This window comes from Strongylocentrotus purpuratus, unplaced genomic scaffold (assembly GCF_000002235.5).
Source record: "Strongylocentrotus purpuratus isolate Spur 01 unplaced genomic scaffold, Spur_5.0 spur5_scaffold_19, whole genome shotgun sequence".
Classification (NCBI taxonomy): domain Eukaryota; kingdom Metazoa; phylum Echinodermata; class Echinoidea; order Camarodonta; family Strongylocentrotidae; genus Strongylocentrotus; species Strongylocentrotus purpuratus.
In genome coordinates, this window is record NW_022145604.1 from 21,089,460 (window position 1) to 21,103,468 (window position 14,009).

General features: G+C 45.2%; 1 protein-coding gene across 1 annotated transcript in view; it reads left to right on the forward strand.

The window, feature by feature from the left end:
- LOC105439069 (mucin-2-like) overlaps window positions 1-14,009 on the forward strand; it is a 50,556-nt gene that overhangs the window by 16,050 nt on the left and 20,497 nt on the right. Inside the window, exon 21 of the mRNA XM_030989838.1 lies at window positions 331-13,968. Within this exon, the coding sequence (XP_030845698.1) occupies window positions 331-13,968 (13,638 nt within the window). The remainder of the gene's footprint in view (window positions 1-330; window positions 13,969-14,009) is intronic.

Genomic DNA, 14,009 nt, shown 5'->3' on the forward strand with positions numbered 1-14,009 from the left:
TGTTTACTTTTTCATCTATAGTGTGTTCCTGGAGGATTTCAAAATACGTCAGGAGAAGATATTAAGATTGGCAGAAAATAAATAGTTGCGGTGGGAATTGGTTTTTTTTAAATCAAGTGCTGGACAAAATGGACAGAAATACAAACAAAAAAATTGCTGGAATATTAATTACTATACCAGCAGTGTTAAAGGATATTGGTAAATGAAAGTCAAAAATCTAAAGGGATGAACATACTTCTTGTAACTTGCCAACATAGCAAAGTGATAATAAAAAAGAAAGACATTAATTAACTATCAAAAGTATCTGCATCTTTTCTTCTGTGCATACAGGCACAACACCTCACCCACATCCCCAAACCACCAAACCAAGTTGCTCAGAGAATCAGTGGCGATGCCAAGAAGCTGCTGATTGCATCCTTTCCACACAAAGATGTGATGGAGTGTCGGACTGCCCAAATGGATCTGATGAGTTTGGATGTGTTCAACAGACGACCATGCCCACCAAAACCACGACGAAGGCTACTTCATCAACAGCCATTGTTACCACACCAGCACCGACCACACCTGTTTTGACCACAAAAACGGTAACAACACCTGCAATTACTTCACCAGCTGTGACTACAACGGAAGTAACAACAACGGCACTAACAACACAAGCGGTAACCACTCCAGCCGTTACTACGCATGCAGTTACAACTCCTTCACCTACAACACCAGCAGTGACTACACCAGCTGTAACTACTCCTTCCTTGACAACAATGGCAATTACTACACTAGCTATGACAACACCAGTGGTGACTACACCAGCTTTGACAACACCAGCTTTGACAACTCCAGAAGCAACAACACCTACATTGACAACACAAGCAGTAACTACACCGGCTATGACAACACCAGTTGTGACTACACCAGCAATCACTACACCAGCAGAGACTACTCAAGCAGTGACTACTCCAGCAGTGACTACACCAGTAGTAACAACTATGGCAGTAACAACTGCGGTAGTGACTACACCAGTTGTGACTACACCAGCTTTGACAACCCCAGCTGTGACTACACCAGCCATGACGACACCAGCATTGACTACAACAGCGGTAACCACTCCAGCCGTTGCTACACATGCAGTTACAACTCCTTCACCTACAACACCAGCAGTGACTACACCAGCTGTAACTACTCCTTCCTTGACAACAATGGCAATTACTACACTAGCTATGACAACACCAGTGGTGACTACACCAGCTTTGACAACACCAGCTTTGACAACTCCAGAAGCAACAACACCTACATTGACAACACAAGCAGTAACTACACCGGCTATGACAACACAAGCTGTGACTACACCAGCTTTGACAACACTAGCTGTGACTACACCAGCAATAACTACACCCGTAGTAACTACACCACCAGTGACAACACCACCAGTAACAACTGCAGTAGTGACTACACCAGTTGTGACTACACCAGCTTTGACAACCCCAGCTGTGACTACACCAGCCATGACGACACCAGCGTTGACTACAACAGCAGTAACCACTCCTGTGACAACACCAGCGATTACTACACCAGCTGTGACTACACCAGCTTTGACAACACTAGCTGTAACTACACCAGCAATAACTACACCAGTAGTAACCACACCGGCAGTGACTACTCCAGCAGTAACATCTGTAGCAGTGACAACATTACCTGTTACATCACAAGCAGTAACTACACCTGCGGTAACAACTCCTTCAGTGACAACACCAGTAATAACTACACCAGCTTTGACAACCCCATTTGTGACCACACCAGCAATGACTACACCAGCTGTGACTACTAAAGCAATAACCACTTCAGCAGTGACAACTCCAGCAGTAACAACCCAAAAGGTAACTACACCAGTAGAAACCACACCAGCAGTGACAACACCAGCTGTGACAACACCAGTGGTAACTACTCCAGTTATGACAACACCAGCTGCTACAACCCAAGAAGTTACAACACCAGCAGTTACCACACCAGCAGTGACAACTCCATCAGTGACACCGCCATCAGTGGTCACTGAAATACTTGAAAAGGGTCACACAACAACTCTTCCACTATATACTATGCCTGAAATTACCACATCTGAAGTAACTACACCAGCAGTAACAACACATGCAATCACTACACCAGCTGTGACTACACAAGCATTAACCACTCCTTCAGTAACAACACCAGCAGTGACATCACCAGTGGTAACTACGCCAGTTGTGACTACACCAGCAGTAACCACTCCTTCAGTGACAACGCCAGCAATGACTACAACAGCAGTAACTACACCAGCTGTCCCAACAACAGTGGTAACCACACCAGCAGTGACAACACCAGCAATTACCACACCAGTTGTGACTACACCAGCTGTGTCAATCCCAGTTGTGACCACACAAGCAATGACTACACCAGCAGTAACTACACCAGCTGTCCCAACAACAGTGGTAACCACACCAGCAGTGACAACTCCAGAGGTGACAACTCAAGCAGTGACAACACTTGCAGTAACAACACCAGCGGTAACATCACCAGCTGTATCTACTCCAGTTATGACAACACCAGCAGTAACAACCCAAGAAGTTACAACACCAGCAGTTACCACACCAGCAGTGAAAACTCCATCCGTGACAACGCCATCAGTGACAACTGAAATACTTGAAAAAGGTCACACAACAACTCTTCCAGTATATACTATGACTGAAGGTACCACATCTGAAGTAACTACACCAGCAGTGACAACACATGCAATTACTACACCAGCAGTCACTACCAATGCTGTCACAACGCCAGAAGCTTATTCAACTACAGCGTATGAAACAACAAAAGAGGTCACAATTCATACAACCTCACAAACGCCATCTCCCAGGATTATAACTGATATAGAAAGTACCTCTCTTGCAACTCCAACAAGTTACACTGTTACTACACCTTTTGTAGTTACTGAAACTACATTGCAACCACCTACTGTAAGCACAAGTCCAATGGCAACTTCTGCTTCTCAATCGACTACAGAAGTGACAACAGTGTATACCACTGAAATGCAAACGACTGGATACATTACACCTTCATCATCACCTCAAGTTTATTCAACTGAATTTCAAACTACCCCAGCAGTGACATCCTCTGCAGTTACAACTCCTTCACCTACAACACTAGTAGTAACGACACCAGCAGTAACTACCCTTGAAGTTACAACACCAGCAGTAACAACTGCAGTAGTGACTACACCAGTTGTGACTACACCAGCTTTGACAACCCAAGCTGTGACTACACCAGCTATGACTACACCAGCGTTGACTACAACAGCAGTAACCACTCCTGTGACAACACAGGCGATTACTTCACCAGCTGTGACTACACCAGCTTTGACAACACTAGCTGTGACTACTCGAGCAATAACCACTTCAGCAGTGACAACTCCAGCAGTAACAACCCAAAAGGTATCTACAACAGTAGAAACCACACCAGCTGTGACAACACCAGCAGTTACATCTGTAGCAGTGACAACATCTCCTGTGACATCACAAGCATTAACTACTCTTGCAGTAACCACTCCTTCAGTGACAACACCAGCTATTACTACACCAGCTTTGACTACCCAAGAAGTGACAACTCCAGCAGTGACAACACCATCAGTGACTACCCAAGAAGTGACAAATCTAGCTATTACTACACCAGCCTTGACTACCCAAGAAGTGACAACTCCAGTGATTACTACACCAGCTGTGACTACCCAAGAAGTGACAACTCTAGCTATTACTACACCACCCTTGACTACCCAAGAAGTGACAACTCCAGCGATTACTACACCAGCAATTACCACACCAGTTGTGACTACACCAGCTGTGTCAACCCCAGTTGTGACCACACAAGCAATGACTACACCAGCAGTAACTACACCAGCTGTCCCAACAACAGCAGTAACCACACCAGCAGTGACAACTCCAGCGGTGACAACTCAAGCAGTGACAACACTTGCAGTAACAACACCAGCGGTAACATCACCAGTGGTAACTACTCCAATTATGACAACACCAGCAGTAACAACACCAGCAGTTACCACACCAGCAGTGACAACTCCATCCGTGACAACGCCATCAGTGGTCACTGAAATACTTGAAAAAGGTCACACAACAACTCTTCCAGTATATACTATGCCTGAAGTTACCACATCTGAAGTAACTACACCAGCAGTAACAACACAAGCAATCACTACACCAGCTGTGACTACACAAGCATTAACCACTCCTTCAGTAACAACACCAGCGGTGACATCACCAGTGGTAACTACGCCAGTTGTTACTACACCAGCAGTAACCACTCCTTCAGTGACAACACCAGCAATTACTACACCAGCAGTAACTACACCAGCTGTACCAACAACAGCGGTAACCACATCAGCAGTGACAACTCCAGCAGTAACAACTCAAGCAGTGACAACACCAGCAATTACTACACCAGTTGTGACTACACCAGCAGTAACCACTCCTTCAGTGACCACGCAAGCAATGACTACACCAGCAGTAACAACACCAGCAGTTACCACACCAGCAGTGACAACTCCATCAGTGACAACGCCATCAGTGGTCACTGAAATACTTGAAAAAGGTCACACAACAACTCTTCCAGTATATACTATGCCTGAAGTTACCACATCTGAAGTAACTACACCAGCAGTGACAACACAAGCTGTGACTACACAAGCATTAACCACTCCTTCAGTAACAACACCAGCGGTGACATCACCAGTGGTAACTACGCCAGTTGTGACTACACCAGCAGTAACCACTCCTTCAGTGACCACGCAAGCAATGACTACACCAGCAGTAACTACACCAGCTGTCCCAACAACAGTGGTTACCACACCAGCAGTGACAACTCCATCAGTGACAACGCCGTCAGTGACAACTGAAATACTTGAAAAGGGTCACACAACAACTCTTCCAGTATATACTATGACTGAAGGTACCACATCTGAAGTAACTACACCAGCAGTGACAACACATGCAATTAGTACACCAGCAGTCACTACCAATGCTGTCACAACACCAGAAGCTTATTCCACTACAGCGTATGAAACAACAAAAGAGGTCACAATTCATACAACCTCACAAACGCCATCTCCCAGTATTATAACTGAAATAGAAAGTACCTCTCTTGCAACTCCAACAAGTTACACAGTTACTACACCTTTCGTAGTTACTGAAACTACATTGCAACCACCTACTGTAAACACAAGTCCAATGGCAACTTCTGCTTCTCAATCGACTTCAGAAGTGACAACAGTGTATACCACTGAAATGCAAACGACTGGATACATTACACCTTCATCATCACCTCAAGTTTATTCAACTGAATTTCAAACTACCCCAGCAGTGACATCCTCTGCAGTTACAACTCCTTCACCTACAACACTAGTAGTAACGACACCAGCAGTAACTACCCTTGAAGTGACAACACCAGCAGTAACAACTGCGGTAGTGACTACACCAGTTGTGACTCCACCAGCTTTGACAACCCAAGCTGTGACTACACCAGCTATGACTACAACAGCAGTAACCACTCCTGTAACAACACAGGCGATTACTTCACCAGCTGTGACTACACCAGCTTTGACAACACTAGCTGTGACTACTCGAGCAATAACCACTTCAGCAGTGACAACTCCAGCAGTAACAACCCAAAAGGTATCTACAACAGTAGAAACCACACCAGCTGTGACAACACCAGCAGTTACATCTGTAGCAGTGACAACATCTCCTGTGACATCACAAGCATTAACTACTCTTGCAGTAACCACTCCTTCAGTGACAACACCAGCTATTACTACACCAGCTTTGACTACCAAAGAAGTGACAACTCCAGCAGTGACAACACCATCAGTGACTACCCAAGAAGTGACAAATCTAGCTATTACTACACCAGCCTTGACTACCCAAGAAGTGACAACTCCAGCGATTACTACACCAGCTGTGACTACCCAAGAAGTGACAACTCTAGCTATTACTACACCACCCTTGACTACCCAAGAAGTGACAACTCCAGCGATTACTACACCAGCAATTACCACACCAGTTGTGACTACACCAGCTGTGTCAACCCCAGTTGTGACCACACAAGCAATGACTACACCAGCAGTAACTACACCAGCTGTCCCAACAACAGCAGTAACCACACCAGCAGTGACAACTCCAGCGGTGACAACTCAAGCAGTGACAACACTTGCAGTAACAACACCAGCGGTAACATCACAAGTGGTAACTACTCCAATTATGACAACACCAGCAGTAACAACACCAGCAGTTACCACACCAGCAGTGACAACTCCATCAGTGACAACGCCATCAGTGGTCACTGAAATACTTGAAAAAGGTCACACAACAACTCTTCCAGTATATACTATGCCTGAAGTTACCACATCTGAAGTAACTACACCAGCAGTAACAACACAAGCAATCACTACACCAGCTGTGACTACACAAGCATTAACCACTCCTTCAGTAACAACACCAGCGGTGACATCACCAGTGGTAACTACGCCAGTTGTGACTACACCAGCAGTAACCACTCCTTCAGTGACAACACCAGCAATTACTACACCAGCAGTAACTACACCAGCTGTCCCAACAACAGCGGTAACCACATCAGCAGTGACAACTCCAGCAGTAACAACTCAAGCAGTGACAACACCAGCAATTACTACACCAGTTGTGACTACACCAGCAGTAACCACTCCTTCAGTGACCACGCAAGCAATGACTACACCAGCAGTAACAACACCAGCAGTTACCACACCAGCAGTGACAACTCCATCAGTGACAACGCCATCAGTGGTCACTGAAATACTTGAAAAAGGTCACACAACAACTCTTCCAGTATATACTATGCCTGAAGTTACCACATCTGAAGTAACTACACCAGCAGTGACAACACAAGCAATCACTACACCAGCTGTGACTACACAAGCATTAACCACTCCTTCAGTAACAACACCAGCGGTGACATCACCAGTGGTAACTACGCCAGTTGTGACTACACCAGCAGTAACCACTCCTTCAGTGACCACGCAAGCAATGACTACACCAGCAGTAACTACACCAGCTGTCCCAACAACAGTGGTTACCACACCAGCAGTGACAACTCCATCAGTGACAACGCCGTCAGTGACAACTGAAATACTTGAAAAGGGTCACACAACAACTCTTCCAGTATATACTATGACTGAAGGTACCACATCTGAAGTAACTACACCAGCAGTGACAACACATGCAATTAGTACACCAGCAGTCACTACCAATGCTGTCACAACACCAGAAGCTTATTCCACTACAGCGTATGAAACAACAAAAGAGGTCACAATTCATACAACCTCACAAACGCCATCTCCCAGGATTATAACTGAAGTAGAAAGTACCTCTCTTGCAACTCCAACAAGTTACACAGTTACTACACCTTTTGTAGTTACTGAAACAACATTGCAACCACCTACTGTAAACACAAGTCCAATGGCAACTTCTGCTTCTCAATCGACTTCAGAAGTGACAACAGTGTATACCACTGAAATGCAAACGACTGGATACATTACACCTTCATCATCACCTCAAGTTTATTCAACTGAATTTCAAACTACCCCAGCAGTGACATCCTCTCCAGTTACAACTCCTTCACCTACAACACTAGTAGTAACGACACCAGCAGTAACTACCCTTGAAGTGACAACACCAGCAGTAACAACTGCGGTAGTGACTACACCAGTTGTGACTCCACCAGCTTTGACAACCCAAGCTGTGACTACACCAGCTATGACTACACCAGCGTTGACTACAACAGCCGTAACCACTCCTGTAACAACACAGGCGATTACTTCACCAGCTGTGACTACACCAGCTTTGACAACACTAGCTGTGACTACTCGAGCAATAACCACTTCAGCAGTGACAACTCCAGCAGTAACAACCCAAAAGGTAACTACAACAGTAGAAACCACACCAGCTGTGACAACACCTGCAGTTACATCTGTAGCAGTGACAACATCTCCTGTGACATCACAAGCATTAACTACTCTTGCGGTAACCACTCCTTCAGTGACAACACCAGCTATTACTACCCTAGCTTTGACTACCCAAGAAGTGACAACTCCAGCAATTACTACACCAGCTGTGACTACCCAAGAAGTGACAACTCTAGCTATTACTACACCACCCTCGACTACCCAAGAAGTGACAACTCCAGCGATTACTACACCAGTAATTACCACACCAGTTGTGACTACACCAGCTGTGTCAATCCCAGTTGTGACCACACAAGCAATGACTACACCAGCAGTAACTACACCAGCTGTCCCAACAACAGCAGTAACCACACCAGCAGTGACAACTCCAGCGGTGACAACTCAAGCAGTGACGACACTTGCAGTAACAACACCAGCGGTAACATCACCAGTGGTAACTACTCCAATTATGACAACACCAGCAGTAACAACCCGAGAAGTTACAACACCAGCAGTTACCACACCAGCAGTGACAACTCCATCAGTGACAACGCCATCAGTGGTCACTGAAATACTTGAAAAAGGTCACACAACAACTCTTCCAGTATATACTATGCCTGAAGTTACCACATCTGAAGTAACTACACCAGCAGTGACAACACATGCAATTACTACACCAGCAGTCACTACCAATGCTGTCACAACGCCAGAAGCTTATTCAACTACAGCGTATGAAACAACAAAAGAGGTCACAATTCATACCACCTCACAAACACCATCTCCCAGGATTATAACTGAAATAGAAAGTACCTCTCTTGCAACTCCGACAAGTTACACAGTTACTACACCTTTTGTAGTTACTGAAACTACATTGCAACCACCTACTGTAAGCACAAGTCCAATGGCAACTTCTGCTTCTCAATCGACTTCAGAAGTGACAACAGTGTATACCACTAAAATGCAAACGACTGGATACATTACACCTTCATCATCACCTGAAGTTTATTCAACTGAAGTTCAAACGACACCAGCAGTAACTACTCTTTCAGTAACAACACCAGCAGTAACAACTGCGGTAGTGACTACACCAGTTGTGACTACACCAGCTTTGACAACCCAAGCTGTGACTACACCAGCTATGACTACACCAGCATTGACTACAACAGCAGTAACCACTCCTGTGACGACACAAGCGATTACTACACCAGCTGTGACTACACCAGCTTTGACAACACTAGCTGTGACTACTCGAGCAATAACCACACCAGCTGTGACAACACCAGCAGTTACTTCTGTAGCAGTGACAACATCACCTGTGACATCACAAGCATTAACTACTCTTGCGGTAACCACTCCTTCAGTGACAACACCAGCTATTACTACACCAGCTTTGACTACCCAAGAAGTGACAACTCCATTAATTACTACACCAGCTGTGACTACCCAAGAAGTGACAACTCTAGCTATTACTACACCAGCCTTGACTACCCAAGAAGTGACAACTCCAGCGATTACTACACCAGCAATTACTACACCAGTTGTGACTACACCAGCTGTGTCAACCCCAGTTGTGACCACACAAGCAGTGACTACTCCAGCAGTAACTACACCAGCTGTCCCAACAACAGCGGTAACCACACCAGCAGTGACAACTCCAGCGGTGACAACTCAAGCAGTGATGACACTTGCAGTAACAACACCAGCGGTAACATCACCAGTGGTAACTACTCCAATTATGACAACACCAGCAGTAACAACCCGAGAAGTTACAACACCAGCAGTTACCACACCAGCAGTGACAACTCCATCAGTGACAACGCCATCAGTGGTCACTGAAATACTTGAAAAAGGTCACACAACAACTCTTCCAGTATATACTATGCCTGAAGTTACCACATCTGAAGTAACTACACCAGCAGTGACAACACATGCAATTACTACACCAGCAGTCACTACCAATGCTGTCACAACGCCAGAAGCTTATTCAACTACAGCGTATGAAACAACAAAAGAGGTCACAATTCATACCACCTCACAAACACCATCTCCCAGGATTATAACTGAAATAGAAAGTACCTCTCTTGCAACTCCAACAAGTTACACAGTTACTACACCTTTTGTAGTTACTGAAACTACATTGCAACCACCTACTGTAAGCACAAGTCCAATGGCAACTTCTGCTTCTCAATCGACTTCAGAAGTGACAACAGTGTATACCACTAAAATGCAAACGACTGGATACATTACACCTTCATCATCACCTGAAGTTTATTCAACTGAAGTTCAAACGACACCAGCAGTAACTACTCTTTCAGTAACAACACCAGCAGTAACAACTGCGGTAGTGACTACACCAGTTGTGACTACACCAGCTTTGACAACCCAAGCTGTGACTACACCAGCTATGACTACACCAGCATTGACTACAACAGCAGTAACCACTCCTGTGACGACACAAGCGATTACTACACCAGCTGTGACTACACCAGCTATGACAACACTAGCTGTGACTACTCGAGCAATAACCACACCAGCTGTGACAACACCAGCAGTTACTTCTGTAGCAGTGACAACATCACCTGTGACATCACAAGCATTAACTACTCTTGCGGTAACCACTCCTTCAGTGACAACACCAGCTATTACTACACCAGCTTTGACTACCCAAGAAGTGACAACTCCATTAATTACTACACCAGCTGTGACTACCCAAGAAGTGACAACTCTAGCTATTACTACACCAGCCTTGACTACCCAAGAAGTGACAACTCCAGCGATTACTACACCAGCAATTACTACACCAGTTGTGACTACACCAGCTGTGTCAACCCCAGTTGTGACCACACAAGCAGTGACTACTCCAGCAGTAACTACACCAGCTGTCCCAACAACAGCGGTAACCACACCAGCAGTGACAACTCCAGCGGTGACAACTCAAGCAGTGACAACACTTGCAGTAACAACACCAGCGGTAACATCACCAGTGGTAACTACTCCAATTATGACAACACCAGCAGTAACAACAACAGCGGTAACCACACCAGCAGTGACAACTCCAGCGGTGACAACTCAAGCAGTGACAACACTTGCAGTAACAACACCAGCGGTAACATCACCAGTGGTAACTACTCCAATTATGACAACACCAGCAGTAACAACCCAAGAAGTTACAACACCAGCAGTTACCACACCAGCAGTGACAACTCCATCAGTGACAACGCCATCAGTGGTCACTGAAATACTTGAAAAAGGTCACACAACAACTCTTCCAGTATATACTATTCCTGAAGTTACCACATCTGAAGTAACTACACCAGCAGTGACAACACATGCAATTAGTACACCAGCAGTCACTACCAATGCTGTCACAACGCCAGAAGCTTATTCAACTACAGCGTATGAAACAACAAAAGAGGTCACAATTCATACAACCTCACAAACACCATCTCCCAGGATTATAACTGAAATAGAAAGTACGTCTCTTGCAACTCCAACAAGTTACACAGTTACTACACCTTTTGTAGTTACTGAAACTACATTGCAACCACCTACTGTAACCACAAGTCCAATGGCAACTTCTGCTTCTCAATCGACTTCAGAAGTGACAACAGTGTATACAACTGAAATGCAAACGACTGGATACATTACACCTTCATCATCACCTCAAGTTTATTCAACTGAAGTTCAAACTACCCCAGCAGTGACATCCTCTGCAGTTACAACTCCTTCACCTACAACACTAGTAGTAACAACACCAGCAGTAACTACTCTTTCAGTGACAACGCCAGCAATTACTACACCGGCTGTGACTACACCAGCTGTGACTACACAAGCATTAACCACTCCAACAGTGACAACACCAGCATTTACTACAACAGCAGTGACAACTCCAGCAGTGACAACTCAAGCAGTGACTACACTTGCAGTAACAACACCAGTAATTACTACACCGGCTGTGACTACACCAGCTGTGACTACACCAGCTGTGACTACACAAGCATTAACCACTCCAGCAGTGACAACACCAGCAGTTACCACAACAGCAGTGACAACTCCAGCAGTGACAACTCAAGCAGGGACTACACTTGCAGTAACAACGCCAGCAATTACTACACTGGCTGTGACTACACCAGCTGTGACTACACAAGCATTAACCACTCCAGCAGTAACAACCCAAGAAGTTACAACACCAGCAGTTACCACACCAGCAGTGACAACTCCAGCAGTGACAACTCAAGCAGTGACAACACTTGCAGTAACAACACCAGCATTGACAACACTTGCAGTAACTACACCAGCGTTGACAACACCAGTGGTAACTACACCAGTTATGACAACACCAGCAGTAACAACCCAAGAAGTTACAACACCATCAGTTACCACACCAGCAGTGACAACTCAAGCAGTGACTACACCTGCAGTAACAACACCAGCAATTACTACACCGGCTGTGATTACACCAGCTGTGACTACACAAGCATTAACCACTCCAGCAGTAACAACCCAGGAAGTTACAAAACCAGTTGTAACTACTCCAATTATGACAACACCAGTTGTAACTACTCCAATTATGACAACACCAGCAGTAACAACCAAAGAAGTTACAACACCAGCAGTTACCACACCAGCAGTGACAACTCCAGCAGTGACAACGCCATCAGTGGTCACTGAAATACTTGAAAAGGGTCACACAACAACTCTTCCAGTTTATACTATGCCTGAAGTTACCACATCTGAAGTAACTACACCAGCAGTGACAACACATGCAATTACTACACCTGCAGTCACTACCAATGCTGTCACAACGCCAGAAGCTTATTCCACTACAGCGTATGAAACAACAAAAGAGATCACAATTCATACAACCTCACAAACACCATCTCCCAGGATTATAACTGAAATAGAAAGTACCTCTCTTGCAACTCCAACAAGTTACACTGTTACTACACCTTTTGTAGTTACTGAAACTACATTGCAACCACCTACTGTAAGCACAAGTCCAATGGCAACTTCTGCTTCTCAATCGACTACAGAAGTGACAACAGTGTATACCACTGAAATGCAAACGACTGGATACATTACACCTTCATCATCACCTCAAGTTTATTCAACTGAAGTTCAAACTACCCCAGCAGTGACATCCTCTGCAGTTACAACACCAGCAGTAACAACTGCGGTAGTGACTACACCAGTTGTGACTACACCAGCTTTGACAACCCCAGCTGTGACTACACAAGCTATGACTACACCAGCCATGACTACACCAGCGTTGACTACAACAGCAGTAACCACTCCTGTGACGACACAGGCGATTACTACACCAGCTGTTACTACTCCAGGGGTAACCACTCCTTCAGTAACAACACCAGCAGTGACTTCACCAGAAGTTACCACACCAGCAGTCGTCACAGAAATACTTGAAAAAGGTCATACAACGACACTTCCAGTTTATACCGTACCTGAGTTATCCACTCCTGAAGTGACTACTCCAGCAGTAACAACCCCATCAGTGACAACCCCATCAGTGACAACACCAGCTGTGACTACAAAAGCAGTAACAACACCAGCTTTGACAACAATGGCAATAACTACACCAGCAGTGACTACTCCAGCACGTACCACTCCTTCAGTGACAACTCCAGCAGTGACTACAAAAGCTGCGACAACACAAACAGTAACAACTGCAGCAGTAACGACACCAGAAGTTACTACACCAGAGGTAACCACTCTTGCAGTGACAACGCCAGCTGTGACTACACCAGCTGTGACTACACCAGCAGTGACTACCCCATCAAAGTCAATAACCACAACTGAAATTATAACATCAACAGGAACGATGCCTACAACCTGTCAAGTTGGCCAGTTTCAGTGTGATAATGGCAAATGTGTCCTTAGCGGTCCTGATAGTCAACTCTGCAATGGCTTCAATGACTGTGGAGATTATTCTGATGAAAGGGGATGTGGTGAGTTCATGAATGCTGACAGAATTTTGTTATTTACTGGG